Source organism: Symsagittifera roscoffensis, chromosome 2, assembly GCF_963678635.1.
Source record: "Symsagittifera roscoffensis chromosome 2, txSymRosc1.1, whole genome shotgun sequence".
In the NCBI taxonomy this organism is placed as follows: Eukaryota; Metazoa; Xenacoelomorpha; order Acoela; family Convolutidae; genus Symsagittifera; species Symsagittifera roscoffensis.
In genome coordinates this window covers 55666165-55687611 of record NC_087063.1, presented here as the reverse complement: position 1 = coordinate 55687611, position 21447 = coordinate 55666165, and the positions used below count along the sequence as shown (strand labels likewise).

General features: G+C 36.6%; 1 protein-coding gene across 1 annotated transcript; it reads left to right on the top strand.

The window, feature by feature from the left end:
• The first annotated feature begins 16691 nt into the window (after positions 1–16691).
• Positions 16692–20122, top strand: LOC134839322 (uncharacterized). The gene is made up of 3 exons (XM_063854827.1): positions 16692–16909; positions 18715–19036; positions 19411–20122. Exons 1-3 carry the CDS (start codon positions 16694–16696, stop codon positions 19527–19529), a joined length of 657 nt encoding a protein of 218 aa, XP_063710897.1. The 5' UTR covers positions 16692–16693; the 3' UTR covers positions 19530–20122.
• Positions 20123–21447: the final 1325 nt, after the last annotated feature.

The window sequence follows — 21447 nt, the reverse complement described above, 5'->3', positions numbered from 1 at the left end:
TTATCGTCAAAAACAATCTTTGTTATTCCTCCTGCAACTGTATCCATTGGCGGCTTTTAAAAACTATTAATCAAAGAAATTTTCAAGTAACATTTTGCAACCACTCAAAAAAATAAATGAGCTTTTAAAAGCGCACAATGGTGTGAATGACCTCTGAAATCAGCAAGTTTACATGTAGGTATGTACTCTTTGTTTCAGGTCTTCTATTTTCAAAGACTCCAAATTTTGGACAACCAAGTTGAGTCAAATCTTGCATACGAGGTACATTAAGTAAGTTTTGTAAGATACTGCTCTTTTCATGACCGTTTGCACAATAGTTTGCATAGTTCAAGTTGATTGATTGGAAAATGTTTCCCAGCTGTGCATAGGGAATATCACCTGTTCATTTATCAAAGGGGTGCGGGGGTCGAAAAACAAAACTCAATTTATAAAACGGTGAACATATTGCTAAATCCTTATTGATTTTTTCATGAAACATTTCTACATCTAGCACTACGTTAGTGTTTTTCTGCATAAGGTGTGTCTGTATTTCAGTAGTTTCTTTCCGCTCGTCCGCCGCTCGCCCGCATCGCCCCAGAACTAGAACATAAGTAGTAGGAAGTTTTTATTTTAAATAAAGCAATAAATTTTTCATATTGAATAAAGCAAGCACACACACAGTCAGTCAATTTTTATACTTTTTTAATGTTTCTCTTCTTTGTTGGTGGAGCAGTGACGTCAAATGGATCTACAACAGTATCATAACACATGGTTGGGTGTGGCTCGACTTGCTGCTGTTGTCCTTGCTGCTGGTGTTGAATGAATGTTGTCAAACAGCTCCTTGAATTCATTCTGCTCAGATTTATCTGCTGATAGTTGAACCATGTTCCGTTACGCAGCAGAGATAACCTAATAATCACATGGGCCGCCACTGTTATCAAACGTCTTGACCCCCAGTCTCACATTGCGTCTTGCTTCTGGATCATAATTTTTAGATCATCAACATAATCAAAGAAATTAAAATCCCTCGCAGTGTTGGGTATATTATAATTCAATGGCTAGCTGATAACGTTTAAGTTGTCCTGCATAACTTCATTGAATGGTATCTGTTCAAGTTGAGTCATTTTTAGTGTCAATCGTTGTTTGGGACCAAATAAATTAGTGGAAACTTTTTTTCAACAAATTCATCTCAAATAGTTATTTGGTGTGGACTGATAGCTTTTTTGCGTCAGTAAAACGTAACGATTAGGTGATGTCTGAATGTTCCATACATTCAAAACTTTGAAATGGTATATTATAATTCAATGGCTAGCTGATAACGTTTAAGTTGTCCTGCATAACTTCATTGAATGGTATCTGTTCAAGTTGAGTCATTTTTAGTGTCAATAGTTGTTTGAGACCAAATAAATTAGTGGAAACTTTTTTTCCATAAATTCATCTCAAATAGTTATTTGGTGTGGACTGATAGCTTTTTTGCGTCAGTAAAACGTAACGATTAGGTGATGTCTGAATGTTCCATACATTCAAAACTTTGAAATCGTAACTAAATGGCGTTTGAGTATTCATGGTGGCGGCGTTAGAGAGAAAAATTGTAGCAACTGAGCGGGAGAGTAAACTTTGAGAAAATGATAACCAGAGTTAATTTCAGTTGTGGAAAGAAAGAAGTCTTACCATATATAGTGATGATGTCATGATTGTCAAGATGTAGGAAATAATACTAAGAAAATGTCGCAAGTCTTACTATATATGAGAAGGAATTTCTGAGAAATTGATTCTAATTTTAGCTTTAGCACTTTTTCAGATAGCTCATGAGTTGACCCAAACGTTCTAGTCTCATTTTAACGTTCAGTTCAGTCTTCTTCAGAAGTTCTCTTTTCTGCAAAACTAAATCATCTTCCAGAATGTCTTCCGGTAAGTTGACAATCTTTTTGTTCTTTTTAATTTGTTGCCAGAGTTTTTGTAATCGAGGACGTCTTTTTAGTTTCATTTGGCATAAACTTTTGCAAAATTTTGAACCTTTGACTTCAAAACTTTTTCATCAAAACACATTTTGTATTCAACATAACTGTTGACACAATCTACGATCTCAAACTCGAATTTTTCTTTTTTCAGTTTTTCCAACAAACCGTGTCCACATAAAAGAAGATGAAAAAAAATTATTTGTTTTTCACAAAACAATGTTTTTAGTATGTCTGGATCAAATGAATTTTGAGGACAAAATTAATCGGGAAAAGTCATCACGAGAAATTGTTATGTATAACAACTCTTCTTTAGCCAAACCCAGAGTTGCCATTGCTCCGGTGTTCACCTGTGAAACTTGCAGAAAATCGTTTGCAAGAAAACTCAATCTCAAACGACATATGGGAACACATAAGAAACCTTTCGAAATAAACAATTTTCAAGCAAAGAGAAAATAGACCTGCACGAAAGAGCACATGTGATAAGAAAATGTGGGATTTGTAAAAAGTCAGTTCCAACCGATTCCAACCGAAGCTGAATCGTCACGTGAAGACTCATGAAAAAAGGTGTCAAAATGCAGCATTTGTCAACGGGAATTCAAAACGCAATATAATTTACGTCGCCACGAGATTTCACATGCGAATGACGAGTACAAATGCAAAAGGTGTCCTTTTTTGAGTAAACATCCAAGAAAAATGAAAATTCACAATTTGCGGGTCCACAAAACACAAGGTGCAGCTAACATGCGCAGTGTGTAACAAAGGATATACCAGTATGCAGAAATTGCAACAGCATATAAGGTATTTTCACGAAAGCGAGCGTACACAATCAGATTGACACTTTTCAGAGACCCTAATTGGAGACAATGAGTCTATTGTGGAAATTGTTCGATCAAAATCTCACTTAATTGGAGACCTTGTTGTTCAACAGCCATATCAAACACTTTTTATTTTTGTTTTGAAACAAAGCGGTTATGACGAAATAGAAAAGTGTATGCATACAGCGTTTCAAAAGCTGGATCAAGCATCGAAAATCAATATGTGCTTTGGTTATCTCATTAAAAACACTGAAAGCAATGACTACCATTTCTACTACTCTACTGAAAACACTTTACCCAAGCCTAAAGTTATTGAGAACAGAAGACGTGTTGGATAAAGACATTATAGAAGTATAAGCTAGTTGGAGAGATAGTACTACTAATATTCTAATATTAGACTAATATCACAGTGACGGCCACCCATATCCTGGGAATACCTATGGGAGAAAATGAGTAGAATGGCGATATTCCTTTTTACATCAAACACAGTCCAGCTATGTGGACACTGGCAAAAAACTGAAGAAATTCCTTATAATGACAACCTGTGCGCTTTCAGAGCATTGACTGCTTTTCAGCTGCATAGAAGAGTAAACCTTGCCGAGCGAACTTACGAGTTGTATTGCTCAAGAAACCAGCAGGAAGCAGATGATTTTGAAGGAGTTGCATACAACGATTTCGACAAAATGGAGACATTTTTTGATTGCTCAATTTTTCTCTTTGCGATTGAGGATGAAAGCGCTGTGGCGTCTTTATCGGGAAATCTTATCTATCGAAGTCAGAGCGGAAATAATCGCGTAAATTTTCTCGCAATTGGAGATCATATCTGTCTGACTGAAAACTTAAATCTACTGTTCAAAAAGTATCGTTGTTCTAATTGTGATACATACTTACAAAGTGCCCGTAATTTAGAAAATCATTTCAAAACATGTGTTGAACAAACAAAACACGTCTATCCAGTAGGGTAAATACAGTCCCATTCTTTCAATTTTTGATGAACTTCAATTAGTTGGCATAACTGTACCACTCGAGCTTCGATTTTGTAATGCATTTGTTACTTTTGACTTCGAATCTATCCTCCAACCTGTTGTGCGACCAAACTGCGAACAGCAAGATCTTTCAGACGATCTGTTTGTTCCTACAAAAAAATTGCGCTTCACAAAGCAGGATATTCCAGTGTCTGTTGCACTTCATCATAATGTCTCCTTTTCAACAAGCAACTCTACACAACTTTTTGTAAACGAGGATCCTCAGTTGCTTGTAGATTTTTTTGTTGATGCACTGTTATTGTTATCCGAACAAAATACAGCTTTTCAGACCAGAAAGTTTGAAGATATAGTGAGCAATTAAGATTGTTGATTGATTACCAAGAAACTCACCTGGATGAAAATGCTCCAAGCCTAAAAAGTTTAATTAATTTAACAAAAAACGTACATCCTACATTGAACAATTACCACTGGTAGAGTTTAATAGAGGATTTTATGATTTGAATTTAATTGGTAAGTTTTTCTTAAAATCTTTACTTAGACATTACGAACTTTCAACCATTTATGTAATCAGAGAGCTTAATCGATTCCTGTTATTAGCATTACCGACACTTCGTTTTATTGACAGCAGTCAGTTTCTAGCAGCATGTTTATCATTAGACCAATTTCTCAAAGCTTATGGTGTAACAGCAAACAAGTTTCTCCCCCTATGACTATTTGGTGTCTTTTGATAAACTTTCTGAAACCACTTTAACTCCTTTTTCGGCATATTTGTTCCTATTTGCGCAAAAAACACTCTTGAATCTGATTTTAAAAAAATTTTGGGTAAACGTGGTGAGCCTACAAACCCAAAAAGACCAAAGACGGGTGAGGAAAACTACGAGCCAATCAAACAAGTATGGAACAATGAAAACTTTGACATCATGAGAGACTTTTTGAAATACTACAACTGTCTTGACGTTCAACCTCTACATGATGCTGTTAAAAACTTGATTCATATCTATAAACATGGAAAATATGACCTGTTAAAAGAAATACTGACATTGAGTGGTGCTGCTAACAAAATACTTCACAGGTTTAATCGCGGTTCAGCCATTTTTCGATTTGGTGAGAAACATAAAATTTTGTACGATCTAGTGCGTAAACAGATCATAGGCGGACCCAGTTCAGTCTTCAGTCGTTACGAGAAAGTAAATAAATCTTTCATAGGTGAAAACGAGAACAATTAAATGAAATCAATAGTTGGTTATGAGGCTATTGCATTATATATGTATGCAATTGGTGGAAATATACCTACTGGTCCCTGTACAGTATACAAACTCAATTCCGGTAACAGACTTCAGTCGCATAGACATCCTCTTCAAATGGCTGAGAGAGATTTTGTTTATTTTTTTTCTAAAGACGTTATATTAACAGTCCATCGTGTGTGGTAACATCTAGATGTTCTTGCTTGCACATCAGGATAGGAAAATTCTTTCCCGATGCCTGCTGTCTATCATGTCGCATAGCGTGGGAGTTTATGGTTTGCCATCACCATGCTTACAATTGGCTTTCTAATGAGGTATCAGACTTAATTCACAAAAAAACCCCGAAACAAATTCGACAATATGACAATCAACGCAAGTATTTCATTGAATCTTAAGTTATTTTTAAATTACAAATACCGTATTGTTTGTAACATGACAACTCTCACTTTTTAAACAAAAAAAATTTTCAAAACAAAATGTGTAATTTTTGTTGAAAAATGAAATAATATTAATGATTATCTCGTTCTGATTTTTTGAATGTTGACAGGGTACACTGTCATTAAAAAATGGGAATGTGAATGGTCATTTGAAAAGCAGTATAATAATGATTTGCTTTTGATGTGCCGAGAATTGAATATGACAATATCAACGCTTTCGAAATCAGTTTCTCCAGTTGCTAATGACAGACGAGTTATATGGGCTAGCTTTGGTTGATATCCACGTTCCAGGTCATCTGAAAAAGTACTTTTAGGAATTGTCACCAATTTTCAAAAACACTATTGTTAATCGCAGTGATCTTGACCGTCATATGGAGGAATTTGCTGTGGCCAACGGAATAATGTCTACTGGTTGGCGCTGTCTTCTAGCCAGTTATTTTGGTGAACAATGTCAAACAGCGAATGCTAGAGATCAAATACAATTTTCTCGGAAGAGTTTTACGTCCTCTAACGAATCGAGCAATTGAAACGGATACTGATTCAATGTACTTGGCGTTGACTGAATCAACTATAAACAAGTGCATGACAGCTGAAGCTTGCGATCTTTATACAAACTGGGTACATAAAAACTGTAGTGAGAGAGATTATGTGCCAGATGATGTTTTTAAGTTCTTACCACGTATTTGTTGTGAGAACATTAGAAGTTTGATAATCGAACGCCTGGTTTCTTCAAAATTGAATGGAGTGGTACAGAAATGGTTTGTTTGAATAGTGAAACATACTGTGCATACAATGAAAACAGTGATACATTCAAATTGGCAGTGAAAGGTTCAAACAGAAAGATTAGCGATGCTCTGGAAAAATACAAGTGTAGTGCAAACGAAAAAACATTACGAGGGTATTAATTGTGGATTCCGTCTAACCGTCAATCAGATTAAAACTTATCAACAAATTAAAAACTCTATTACTTATTTTTATTGTAAGCGGCTTGTGTTAAGTGATCGAAATTCCACAAAACTGTTAAATTTGTTTAAAAAATTTCAGTTTTATATATACATGGTTTTTATATTTAGATAGATCTGCTGAGATGCTTATAAAATTGAATGTATTTTTAATTAAAATTTCGCTCAATTGGTTAACCGTAAAACCTAATCATTTAGTGTACATAAATTGCTAAATATTTTTTCTCTAGTGTGATTTTCTGCTGATCTTTTAATTTGAAATTTGAATACTTTAAATAGTTACTAATTAAAAGCTAAAGGTGAACTGACAAAATTTCTAAAAATAATGCCTACTCATAAAAATGGATTTTGAAGTTTACATTCAAATACTTGTTAGTAATTTTAAAACAGTTTTCCAGCCGAAGACATTTTTAGTTTTTTTCCAGGCGTTTTTCTTCTTTGCGACAATCTTGATTTTGGTCCAATCGACCAGAGAAGATTTGGGAGTGAAAAGTTGAATACATATATATATCTTTAGATATAATTTTAGGCTCGTACATTTTTGCCTATTCTTCTCACTAAAACCAAATGAAATTGAAAAAAAAGGTAAGGTTTGAAAAAAAACACTCACTTTTTGACGATCAGCGCAACATGCATTGCACAAAGATTCTGATGGGTAATCGTTTTTTTTGTCAAGTTTTGGAACCTCTGGATAGTCTGACCAGTAACTTGAATCATTCGAATTCTCATTTGAAAAAATTTCTGTAAAACTTCGTGTATCATTAGCCATACACTCGTTAACGTTAGGATTTCTACAGCTCATTTTGAGAGTTAGTTTTTAAAAGATTTCAAAATTTTCCAATGATGTTTCAGCTGAGAAGAAGATACTCAGAAAGAATTCTAGAATGATATAGAATATTTTTCGACCAATTGAATTACCAGAAGAAGACGAAAAGTAAAATTTTTCGTTGACCAAAACAGAAATTCTAAATCAGACAGGCACAGTAACTATATAAAAAAATTTCAAGTTGTTTAATATATAATCAATTTGTCAAGTATTTGGTGAAATTTTCAGGCAAAGAAAACAATTAGCTCGGATATATTCTAGTTTATTGTTATGCTCAATATCACCACATACATAACAGTGTAATATACCCTAACATATTTAAGCCGATTGGGAAAAGAAGTAAATATATGTTGGCTACGTTATTTCTTTGCCCAAATTGAACCAAAAGATTTTATGGATACAAGCTTTTGTATCAGTTACATGCAAGTACAAGTTTGCGTTACAAACTCTGCGTGAGTCTTTCCAGCTGGGATTAAATGGTAGTAAATACCGAGTGCAGCGTAAGCGGCTTGTGTTAAGTGATCGAAATTCAACAAAACTGTTAATTTTGTTTAAAAAAAAAATCAGTTTTTTACATACATGGTTTTTATAAGATCTGCTGAGATGCTTATAAAATTGAATGTATTTTTAAATAAAATTTTGCTCAATTGGTAAACCGTTAAAACCTAATCATTTAGTGTACATTAATTGCTAAATATTTTTTTCTGTAGTGTGATTTTCTGCTGATCTTTTAATTTGAAATTTGAATACATTAAACAGTTACTAATTAATAGCTAAAGGTGAACTGACAAAATTTCTAAAAATAATTCTTACTCATAAAATTGGATTTTGAAGTTTGAATTCAAATAATTGCTAGTAATTTTAAAACAGTTTTCCACCCGAATACATTTTAAGTTTTTTCACAGGCGTGCTGGGAGATGTGTTTTTCTTCTTTGCGACAATCTTGATTTTGGTCCAATCGACCAGAGAAGATTTGGGAGTGAAAAGTTGAATACATATATATATATCTTTAGATATTATTTTAGGCTCGTACATTTTTGCCTATTCTTCTCACTAAAACCAAATGAAATTGAAAAAAAAGGTAAGGTTTGAAAAAAAAACACTCACTTTTTGACGATCAGCGCAACATGCATTGCACAAGGATTCTGATGGGTAATCGTTTTTTTTGTCAAGTTTTGGAACCTCTGGATAGTCTGACCAGTAACTTGAATCATTCGAATTCTCATTTGAAAAAATTTCTGTAAAACTTCGTGTATCATTAGCCATACAATCGTCATTGTTAGGATTGCTACAGCTCATTTTGAGAGTTGGTTTTTAAAAGATTTCAAAATTTTCCACTGATTTTTCAGCTCAGAAGAAGATACTCAGAAAGAATTCTAGAATGATATAGAATATTTTTCGACCAATTGAATTACCAGAAGAAGACGAAAAGTAAAATTTTTCGTTGACCAAAACAGAAGTTCTAAATCAGACAGGCACAGTAACTATATAAAAAAAATTCAAGTTGTTTAATATATAATCAATTTGTCAAGTATTTGGTGAAATTTTCAGGCAAAGAAAACAATTAGCTCGGATATATTCTAGTTTATTGTTATGCTCAATATCACCACATACATAACAGTGTAATATACCCTAACATATTTAAGCCGATTGGGAAAAGAAGTAAATATATGTTGGCTACGTTATTTCTTTGCCCAAATTGAACCAAAAGATTTTATGGATACAAGCTTTTGTATCAGTTACATGCAAGTACAAGTTTGCGTTACAAACTCTGCGTGAGTCTTTCCAGCTGGGATTAAATGGTAGTAAATACCGAGTGCAGCGTAAGCGGCTTGTGTTAAGTGATCGAAATTCAACAAAACTGTTAATTTTGTTTAAAAAAAATCAGTTTTTTACATACATGGTTTTTATAAGATCTGCTGAGATGCTTATAAAATTGAATGTATTTTTAAATAAAATTTTGCTCAATTGGTAAACCGTTAAAACCTAATCATTTAGTGTACATTAATTGCTAAGTATTTTTTTCTGTAGTGTGATTTTCTGCTGATCTTTTAATTTGAAATTTGAATACATTAAACAGTTACTAATTAATAGCTAAAGGTGAACTGACAAAATTTCTAAAAATAATTCTTACTCATAAAATTGGATTTTGAAGTTTGAATTCAAATACTTGCTAGTAATTTTAAAACAGTTTTCCACCCGAATACATTTTAAGTTTTTTCACAGGCGTGCTGGGAGATGTGTTTTTCTTCTTTGCGACAATCTTGATTTTGGTCCAATCGACCAGAGAAGATTTGGGAGTGAAAAGTTGAATACATATGTATATCTTTAGATATAATTTTAGGCTCGTACATTTTTGCCTATTCTTCTCACTAAAACCAAATGAAATTGAAAAAAAAGGTAAGGTTTGAAAAGAAAACACTCACTTTTTGACGATCTGCGCAACATGCATTGCACAAGGATTCTGATCTGTAATCGTTTTTTTTGTCAAGTTTTGGAACCTCTGGATAGTCTGACCAGTAACTTGAATCATTCGAATTCTCATTTGAAAAAATTTCTGTAAAAGTTCGTGTATCATTAGCCATACAATCGTCATTGTTAGGATTGCTACAGCTCATTTTGAGAGTTGGTTTTTAAAAGATTTCAAAATTTTCCACTGATTTTTCAGCTGAGAAGAAGATACTCAGAAAAAATTCTAGAGTGATCTAGAAATTTTTTCGAGCAATTGAATTACCAGAAGAAAACGAAAAGAAAAATTTTTCGTTGACCAAAACAGAAATTCTAAATCAGACAGCCACAACAACTATATGAAAAAATTTCAAGTTAATTAATTTATAATCACTTTATCAAGTACTTGGTGAAATTTTTAGGCAAAGAAAACAATTAGCTCGGATATATTCCAGTTTATTGTTATGCTCAATATCACCACATACATAACAGTGTAATTTGTCCTAGCAGATTTCAAGCCGATTGGGAAAAGAAATAGATATATGTTGGCTACGTTATTTCTTTGCTCAAATTGAACCAAAAGATTTTATGGATACAAGCTTTTGTATCAGTTACATGCAAGTACAAGTCTGCGTTACAAACTCTGCGTGAGTCTTTCCAGCTGGGATTAAATGGTAGTAAATACCGAGTGCAACGGGTCGAAAATATAATAAACATAAATTTTGCTCCTGCTCTTTTCCGCACCCCCCCCCCCCACCCTCAGCGTTACCGGTGTTGGACTTTCTACTACTACTGTTGATTTTCAGGTAATTGGCTGTAATCATTAATTCTGTCGGTTTATTGAACCTAATGTTTTGTTACTTATAAATATCCGATTGTTTGAGATCTTTAAGTTGTTGGCCTCGAATTAGGTTTTTGAATGCTCAAATTCAACGCTACTATTAAATTTTTAAATATATTTAGAATTGAATTGAATTTTTTTATAGTTTCAATAATAACAACGTTCGAAATCTTCTTTGATAGTTCTTGAGTATCTCGCTGTGTTAATCATAAACTTGTTGTATCGCAACACAGATACGAATGTCAGCTTCGTCTCTGTGTTTAATATTGCGACGAGCTGGGCGGTAGTTCACCGAATAGTGTTCTCGCCAGAATTAAAAGCAAGTAAGTATTTAGTTCAGGACCTTTCCATGAAATCTATTCGCGAAAATTTCAGGAAAACGCTGTGAAAAGGCAATTGGCTTCAGTGAAATGTTCGACCCACATATGTTGTTACTCAGACAAATCAGTCAGAAACTGTTAATTTTGTGGAAGCCGTACCGTGTAATTGATGACTTCTACTAACATTGCCAACAATTCAGACTTGTAAGTTAAAAATTTTGGAAAGACCATCAGACCCTCACAGAAATGTGGTATTTTGGTGGCTCGGATATTGATCAAACCGGTTTTCAAAGAACCCCTTAAATTCCAAATCGATCTCAGTTTCAAAATTGTTGCACTGCTTACAAATTATTTTTAAAAATATTGTCAGGTATTTGGATTCTTTGTAAGTAAAAAAATGATTTTTTTCGGCGCGAGCTCATACTTTAAAATTGAGTTGTCTGAAACAGATTTCGTTAAATTGACTCAGAAGGGTTGGATAGTTAAAGAGTCTTGGAAAGTTCTAGTTTTAAAAAAATTTCTGGTTACAAACTGCTACAACCTATAGAGCTGAATATATGGTGCTAGAGCAAACATAGCATGTTTTAAATGGCGAGATTATTTGTTCGCATCCTGTAGAGACAAGCTAATTTATTCACATTCAAGATAATTTGTTCACATTCTGGTCCGCCTCATAATCTAAGGAAACTAAGCACTCTGAGTCTACTATAAAAAGCCTAATACAAAAAGTCAAACTCCATCAGCTATGTTGAATCTTAAACGAGCTCAGAGAAATTGTCTGCGAGTTCTGAAACGGAAATTTCTCAAGTCAAGGACTTTTGGGCGAACCTCAATTGTAACCAAGTTGAGCGATGAAACAACCGAGCTTGAGCATTGCTTGGCTCAATCCTCAACTGCTGATCTCGAGCTGCTTGACGCTATCACCGATGATGCAGAATGCGATCAAGTCTTTGATCAATGTCAGAACACACAGAAGGCTGCTTGCCAAACTCTACAAGCCGCAAAGAGAATGATAGCCGCATCAAGTCAGCCTATCAACCCTGTTGCAACCTACTAGGATCATACGAATATTGCCGCAGATCAATCTGCCTAGCTTCAGTGACAATTTCACTGCCTGGCTAAGTTTCATTGGTCAATTTCGGTCAACTTTTCATGACAATAGCACGCTGTCACCGGTTCAAAAATTGATGTATCTCAAGAGATGCTTGACGAGCCATGCTTTTAAGATCATCATGACTTGGGAGACGACAGAAAGCAACTACGAGGTAGCGCTTCAAATGTTAAAGCAGAGATACAAAAACGATCGAGTCATCCTTCGAAAGGTTGTCACGAATTGACGGATTCACTGCAGTTCGGACAGAGAAGATGTCTCAGCTTCGTCAGCTACACTCAGTCTTCAACGAGACTTCGCAGTTCATCAAGATACTCGGAAGGTCAGTAGAAAACGATTTGTGGCATTTCCTTCTCTTCGAGAATCGCGATCCTGAATCTCAGAAGGCCCGGTTAACTGCAAACGTTAGGACTAAAACTATTGACTTCGACTGACTCATGATGTTCTTAGACAACAGAGTCAGGTCTCTAGAGGTGGTTGAAGGATATCATTCCAGACCCCATAAGCCAGAGCGTGAGCACCAAATGTTCTTGACAGAAAAGAACCGATCTCATAAGAATGGCTTCTCTTTGCCACAGTGTTAAGTTCAAACCTGCCAAGAGCGACATCCAGTATGGTAGTGTGCGAAATACAGATCGATGACAACATCAGTAAGAAAGAATTTCGTGACCAGCAATAGGTTGTGCTTCAATTGCTTGTCTGCCAGCCACGGCATCCACCAATGTCCTTTAACATCACTGGACAAGACATGTCAAAAGAAGCATCATACAACTCTTCATGGCAATTATAGTCAGCCCAGTCCTCATCTCGCAGCGACAATAGATGCTCTCCAAATCAACCGAACTGGAACTATCACAGTTCTTCCAACCGCAAACGTCAAAGTTCGATCTCAGAACGGTCGAATTCGTCACTTTAGGGCGCTCATTGACAATTGTGCTCATGACAATCCTACATACATGCCATGCACCCGCTTGGCATCAAACCAACAGAAGCTCCAGATCGCATAATTGGAGTGAACCAGAAGAACGCTATGTCTACCCATGGTAGAATGAATCTCACAATTCTACCAAAATCTGGTAGCAATTTCAAAGTTTCTTGTGTTGGAAAACATCACGGATCACGAGCATCCAAACACTCAAATCGCAGCCACAGACATACAAAAGGTCAGCAGCTACAACTTAGCAGATCCAGCTTTCGACAAGCATAACACAATTGATCTCCTGCTTGGACAATCCGTCTACAAGCACATTGTGAAGTCACCGAATGTCAAGGAAGGAACTATACTGCTAACCGACACGATCATTGGTTGGACAGTCTCAGATGTCGCTGATACCGATCAAACAGCCACAACACGAAGACACACGAAACGATATGGAGTCAATTTCCTTGGCAGCCAGTCCACCACATTTGACATATCTCCAGAATCCCAACACTCATCCAACGAACTTGAGTGAATCCGACATTTCGATCAGACTACGACATATGGACCAGACGAACGAGCTATCGCGAGATTGCCAATCAACAAATCACAGATTATCACGAACAAATCACGAAATCAGCCATGAATGGTTGCCCGATTTTGGTCACTCAGCACACAAAGCTTTCCGGCAATTCATTCCTAATGAAAGGAAGCTACGACAGAACCGTGAAGTCAAGGACCAATAGAACGACTTCTTCCAAGAGATGATTGACACTGGCCATATCGAGAAGGTACCTGTGTCAGATCAATTTCTGTCAGTCGGGAATTACTTCAGCATGCCTCATCATGCAGTTTGGAAGTCGGACTCAACAACAAAGTGCAGAGCTGTTTTAAACGGATCAGCTCCAACTGCAAATGCAAAGTCGTTGAGCGATTGTCTATTGGTTAGTCCCAAGCAGCAACCAGACCTCTTCAACTTCCTTGTCTGGCTCCGATTCTACAAAATTGCTCTATCGGGTGACATCACCAAGATGTACAGGGAAATAGAACTGCGCCCTAAAGACAAATCTACATCAGCTCTACTGGAGAAGAGAAGAAGAGGATTCAATTGAGAAGTGCCAGATGATTCGTGTCATCTAAGGTATAGCTTCAATTAATTATCACGCCATACGACTCTTGTTAGACACCGTCGACACAACAGAAAATGAACAGACAAAGCTAGCAATTCACGAGTCCTTCTACGTGGACGATTACATTGTTTGTGCAGATACTGAGGAACGAGCCATCATAATGCGCAAAAGCCTGCCTGCACATTCGGAAGTGGGCAAGCAACAGCAAGATTGTCATGATACCCGACAAATTGCATGAAAGCAAAGAGTTAATCTTAGCAGAAAATTACCACAGCGTCAAAACTCTTGGGCTCAATTGGGATCCAGTTTCTAATTGTTTCCAGTACCGGTAAAGTGGACTCGGTGAAGCCTATAGGCATACCCCAAGGCACGGCAAAGCCCGCAAAAGTCTCAAGTGTTGATTTTGAGGCAATTGTTGCCGGAAAAGTCAAAAATGTGGCCAAGTTTAGCCCCCCAGATGACCAGGGAAGAGGAGCCTCTGTAAACCAGAACCTGGTGGAATCGGACACCAGCAAACGCCTGATGAGTCGCCTAGATTTTGCCAAGGATCAAAGTATTTAGAAGACAGATTTCACGAGGTCCGAAATCACACTCTGGTCAATTCCGGACGCTTGAAAAATGCCGAAAAAGAAAAAGAGCAACCGAACCTTGACAGTTGCATTCACCATGACTGCCCTAACGCTACTACACATGAATCAGCGTCAAATTTTTTTTTGAAGTTACGAGTTTAATTTAACCCCAAAAAAGTGGCCAATTTTGGACGAAGTTTTCCGACCGAAAAAATCAAAAATCGAGAGCACATCGGTCTTCAGCACATTTCAAAGGCTTGCCCCACTGACAGGAATCATCCAGATGCCTCCTGCAAAGTGTTTTTTTTTTGCAAAAATCAAGCCGATTTCACAGGAGCCATATTGTGGTCAATTTCGGCGGAGTTTTTCAAAATGAAAAATCCAAAAACCAACTCCCCAAAAAGGGCAAGCACGCGTTTCAAACGTCCCCCAAAATTTTTCCGGTTGAAAACATCAGGAGTTTCACCCAAGTTTGGCGTGCAGAAAACGCAAAACACAAATGGGTCTCCAACCAGCATCCTCTGGTCATCTGAATCGCGCTAATCAGAAATGAAAGACAGACAGAAACCCATCTACAATGATTGAGAGCAGCTCATTAGCTTCGCCCGAGAGCTTTCGAAAACCCACAATCCCTCGCCGGATGCTAGCAAGCAACTTGGGACGAGTTTTTGATCCCCTTGGACTAGAGACCCCTGTAACGATAATGCCGTAGTTTCTATTTCAAAAAAATATGGGGTGGGATTTGGAATGGGAAGATGATGTTGGGGCGCATATAGCGAACCAATTCCAACAGTCACGACTTGCACCAAGGAAGACAGTTTGCATTCCAAGTCTTGAGCTTTTTTCAATGGTTTTGGGCTGTAAACTCCTGAAATGTGTCTTGAAGTCAATCCAAACTTTGCAATTGGTTGTAGATGTCAGCGACTGGAGTGATTCAACAATAGCACTCGCTTGCATCAGATCAACTCCAAACAGGTACTCTACTTTTGTGGCCAACCGTATTGCCAAAGTTCAACAGATGCTACCAGCCAAGAAGTGTAAACACGTTCCGACTCTTCAAAACCCAGTCGATCATACAACGCGACCAGTAGCAGCAGCTGAACTACAAAATTTGCAGCTGTGGTGGTCAAGGCCCTCTCGGTTGCAGACAAATGAAATTTCTATTCCATCACAACCAACAATTCTCGAAGCAAATGAATTTAAGAACGAGCTCAAACGGAATTCGACCAAACCATCCTGCTCACTCAGGCAGCTGACAAGGAGAAAACCATGCAAGCAGCAAAAGCAACCAGGACTACACGTCGGATAGACAAAAGGAGCGGAAAGTTTTTCGATTTGGAACGATGGGGATCTTTTGGCAAAGCTCTACTCATTGGAGCTTTAGTCGCAAAGTTCGACCTGAAACCTCTGAAGAAGAACACCGACGATCGTAATCAGCTTCGAAGATTAGGACTAAACCGACTTGTACGAGACGTTCACGAGCAGCATTTCGACAAAGAAACAAAAACAGATCTAAAACAAAAACAATGGATCAGTGGCATCCACCAACTCCAGCGGCCTGAGGACGACCCGACACTCTAACTTCACCTTCGGCACCTTCTCCACAAGTTCCACTTTCCCTGTAGTCAATCCCGACAACTTCACCTCCCGCCCTCTTACTACTGTTTCCAGATATCATCTCCATCTGAAATGTGAAAAGATTGATCAAAGATCATCGGGGGCGGCAATGTTGGAGCAAACAAAGCATGTTTTAAATGGCAAGATATTTGCTCACATGTAAACTCAATTAAAAACACATGTTAATTTTCCTATAATTTATTCATTTCATTTACCCGCAATTTACAGTAACTAAATCATCATTAATTCTTTTTTCATACGATACAGCGCTCTCCAGCTATCGCGAAGTATTCATGTGGTTTGCAGAGCTGATCTGCAGGCTTCGTCATGATGCTGAAGGCGCTGATCGTCATAATTCATCAGCAAGTTCGTTTCTCGGGAATATAATCAGTTTTTGAGCGCTCTTGCAATTTTTTTTGTTTATTTGCTCAGCAACAACTTTGACGTCACAGTGCTAAAAAAGCTAATATTTTATTGCTTAGTATTTTATACTTATATACTTATCTTGCTCACCTATTTCAGATTGAAATGGCGGCAATTTCTAGGCAAAAAGCTGTAACTTTTTGTCAAAATGTGCTAAAAATGAAGGAGAAAACAATCGGTAAAATCAAACCCAGTGTGTTTTGCAACGAGTACGCTGAAAAATTCACCAAGCGAGTTCCCTTCACCTCCGTTTTTGACAATTACGTATTGCGATCTAAAGGACACAACTGGAACTCCCTCAAAAATGACCCTTCACTTCTAGTAAGTTAGCATGCTACCTCGTTTTGTCTGGATCAAGGAGTATTCTTAAGCTAACTTTCACCGAACTTCTACATCACCCCTTTTAGCCAAAAGAAAACTGTTTAAACTACAAGAACCTATGGAAAAAATTGCCCTTTTTGCGCTTTGTAAACGGCTCGACAAAAATTGGTTGATTTTTTTGGTTGAACTTGCACCGATCCTGTTTTGAGCTTTCTTTTGAGTAGAAGAGATCGATTTGTTTGAGAGATAAAAAGAGATATAATTAGGTTGCGTATGTCTTGCCATGGTGCTATCGTCTCGTCGTTTCTATCAGTGCAGTTTCTCTAGATTCTATATGTAAAAAAGGTCCCACTTTTTCGAGCGATAGCGTCGACGCCTCGTTTTTTATATTGCTTTCTCAAGAGAGATTTTTATGCGAATTTCAAAGCTGTTCGAAGGGCTATTGTTTTGGCGTGCGGAAAACCGAGTGAAACCTTACAGCGGCGCGTTCTTAAAGCGGCCCGTTCTAAGATAGCTAGAACCAATAAAAACTCGTAATGTGAGGTTATTTGATTGGCTTATGTTTTCTAGCTTATTCAGGATGCTCACAGAATCTCTTGATGGGAAGAGAGGTACAGTGTGACCGGCAGTCGAAAGGGTATGCAGGAGGTTAAGGTCCTGTATAACAACTTGGCAGACGCCCGGTATATTACATATAAATGATTGATGGCAGTCATTACGGTTAAGTAACCAAATCGGTGTTGTGAGCGTGTTAGTCAGTTTTTTAGGTTAAGTTTGCTTTGAATTTCTGATATTGTTGGTAGAATTTTGTCATAAAGCTGAGACTTTTGTTGTAAAAATGTTGTGTGTCTGCGATATGAAGGTTTTTATACCCCTAACTTTAATGCTAGAAGATGCTTTCCTAGTTGTCGATAAGTAAGTTGTTAGTTTTTTCTTTAAGTGCTTCTATTTTCCCAGCTTAACTCATTGTAAATAAACTTAGTTGTTGTTTGGGTGGGATAGTGATCCGTCGCCGCGAGATCTAGACTCGAACCTGGTTTAACCTGGTTCCACAAAAAAATCTATTTTGATAAATACTATTAAAAATGAAGTCTGTGAAATAACCTTGGCTTTGCTATATCGCTGTTGTGTTATTCTGTACGCGGACTGTTAGGTTTTGGATCAGACTTAGCTAACAACATAAATACATGCATATAGTATGCGCTGCGATATGTTAGCTGATATATTTAAGATTAGTTTTTGTCATTGAAAGTTAATTCGTTCAGGCAAAATCGTTTAAATAGTGTTTTCTGGAAAAGATGTAATTTTTTTGTACTTTGATTATCAATTTTGTTGTACTTTGCTGAGCAGCTAAGAAAGATTTTGCACCCATTGTTAGAAATAATGCTACTATTGAACAGAGATAGGGATGTTAAAGAAAAGGGTGAAAAATGTTAGATGAAAAAGAATTGAATGTATGGTATGAGTTAGTCCATTGTTTAGATAAAATTTTGTTTTGTTTTTGAGGCCCCATAAATGCAAGGGAAGTTAAGGCTTGAGAAGTTTTGTGTAAAAGGTTTACTAGCGTTGAGAGATCAAGACTGCGGTAATTGATTTCAGAATTTGATTAGAATGAGCTAAAAAGAGTGCAGTCGATAATATTGCGAGAGCTGAAGAATTGTGGTGTATTTTTTAGATTTAGTTGCTTTTGTAGAATTTTCTGTCGGCCAGTTTGCCATGCTATGTTTTTAATATATTGCAAGTGATGCAAAGGTTTGCTTTGCATCTGTTAAGTTTTTTTTTATTAATGCTCAATTATTGTTCAGAAAGCGCCAGGAGCATCTTGGTTCAATGGAATGTTGGAAGGAAAATTTGGATCCTCTTGTCAAGTCGCAGCCACTTTCTCCAAACTCATATTGGAATCTCTGGGTCTCAAATCGAGAATAATCATATCGAGAGTACACTTATTTCCAGTTACGATCATTCACTCTTTAGTTATAACCGAAGATGAAGAAGGAGACCTGTCAATTATCGATTTGGGCAACAGACTGACACCCTTGCCCTTATCGATACCATTAAAAATGGCAGTAAATGAGAAGTCGGAGGTATTTGAAGCAGGCGATACATATACCTATATGATCAGAACAGGCAATTATAAACATTTAATCAAATTGGAACAAATCAGTTTTTATTACAATTATCATCAGACACAATTGTTATTTTGACACCTTTATCATGTTTTCATATGTGCATTTTTTGACTGAGAAGTCGGCTCAATCTGCGTTTTAAGCTGAAAAGAATCGTACCTGCTCTAATTTATGATAAATTTTGAAACCTAATGGTTTTCAATCAAATTTTTTCGGCAAAAGCTTGTGGCGTAGATATTAAAAATAGCCAATAGTTCTGAAATAGCATCATTGCCATTGAATTAGCAAAGTTTGCAAAATTCTTGCCCGATAAAAAGGGCTTATAATGTGAAATTTATGAAATAGAAATAATCAAATGCTGGATTTTTCATCTAGGCGAGCATAGCTACGAAAGATGGATTGGATACGAACTAAATTCTGATGGATCAATCAAAGATGCTGTCTTGTTCAATGATTTCACATTGGATGACACTTACGACTTCTATGACAGTTAAGTTTATAAATATTTCTGAAAAATTTTTATGATTTCTTTGAAAATTCGCTATCCATTTTTGGCCGACCGACCCTAAAATTTTTCTAATGGCGCCTTTGCATAAATAATTTTGAAAGAGTGCGCGGCAGTTTTTTTTTGGTCAAAACCTTCCAACATATACTCAAGCATATGCACGGCTTTTTGGTCATGTTTCTACAAAAAATCTTCTGCGGCGCAGAAAATTTTGTCAAAACAGGGTCTTCATGATAATTTAAGAGAGCTTGGGAAATCAATTCGATCGATTTAAAAGTCATCGAAACGTTCGATTTTTTTTTTGAAAATCCCCTTAATCGAGATAATCCTTTATCCGCCCTAGTCCCACCATATTAATTACTCGACGTATTAATTACTTGAAGGTGAGGCTTCCCTTCTCGCTGCAAGAAGTCCACCGTCCATTGAAGGACTTTGGCGGAATTGTCTTCTCCTTGGCACGTTTCTCCAAAAAAAATGTGGATCCCGATTTCCTGAATCACTTTTATATCTCTTTTATTTGTTTCGAAACCGGGTAAATTGTTTCCAATCTTTATTAATGAAACTTTAATTAATTTCCAGGCCATCTGGTCGCCAAAATCATGCAATGGGAAATCCCCATCGATGTCATCTTGAATTATTGGACATACAATGTACCCATATCTGGATTCAGTGAGCACGACGCAAGAATAGTCCGAGTGACAAACAGGAAGTTCAGCGTACAAACCGAACCTAAGATAGGAGCTCCATTCGAATCGTTCAAAGTGGAATCGTTCGACGAGTACTGCAAGAACGTGTTCCAATTCTTTCCCAGATTTGAAAATGAACAGTTTGTTGCTGAGATGTCAAACTTTTGGAAAATGAAATACTCATAGATTTGTGTAGAGTCTTATTACCACTTCTTTTTTTTGTAAATAAGAATTTAAATAACTGAGGGATTGTGCATTCAATTCCAAAGCACTACCTTAATTTAAACAGACTTACCTCAATTTATATTGTAATTCGAATCTGATCTCAATTCAACAAACTCCCTTCAGACAATTGAAATACTCCTTTTTGAGTATTAATAAGCGACGTGCTTTCCACTTATTTTGGTTGCCTGGTTTTTTGTTCTTTTTTTGAATTTTTTCGGCGGCTTGCTTTTCGAAGTCGTTTAGTAAAAGGCAGGTCAATTGCGATTGCGCAAAAATTGGACATTGACTTTCTTATTTGAATTGGATTGTACACCGATTGATTACATAGATCTAATGATTGTAGTCTTATATAACCTATCTCTTTTTTTTCTAACCTAACTCACCAATAAAAGTGTTCAGTTGGTGGCATTTTTGTTGCATGTTATATGTTTTCTAATAGCATCTTTCCTATCGGATTTGTTAGTGGCTAGTGTTTTCTGATATCAAACGTGAGACTCCTGGTCGGTGATTAGATTTTGGAACCTAGCAATAGTTTTGGATCTTTACCATTATAACTTCCCCAGTAATATTTTTAGCCCCTCTTCCAGTAAGCATGTGCATGTTTTTGTATATATACATAACTCGTATTTCTGCGCAGAGTATAATTCATTACTGGCGAAATATGGATTCACTTTAGTAGAAATACTTTTATTACGCTAGTAGTATTGTATCGTGTCCCGGATCCTAAGGGGGGTCCTTCCTAAGGGGGGGGGGTCCTCACGTAAAGCAAAATCCTAGGAAAGGGGTCCTTAATTTTTTGGAGGACCCTCATCCTAGGATTTTGTAAACGAAAGAAATTTTCCACCCAAAAAGCAGAAGACCCCCTACTTAGGATCTTGCTAAGTTTAGCTTAACAACAAGGGACACGATACAAAATTCTTTCCAATTCCAATTTTTGGGGTCCTAATTATTGGTCTTGGTTAATTATATGAATCATAATAATTGTTATATTTGTTT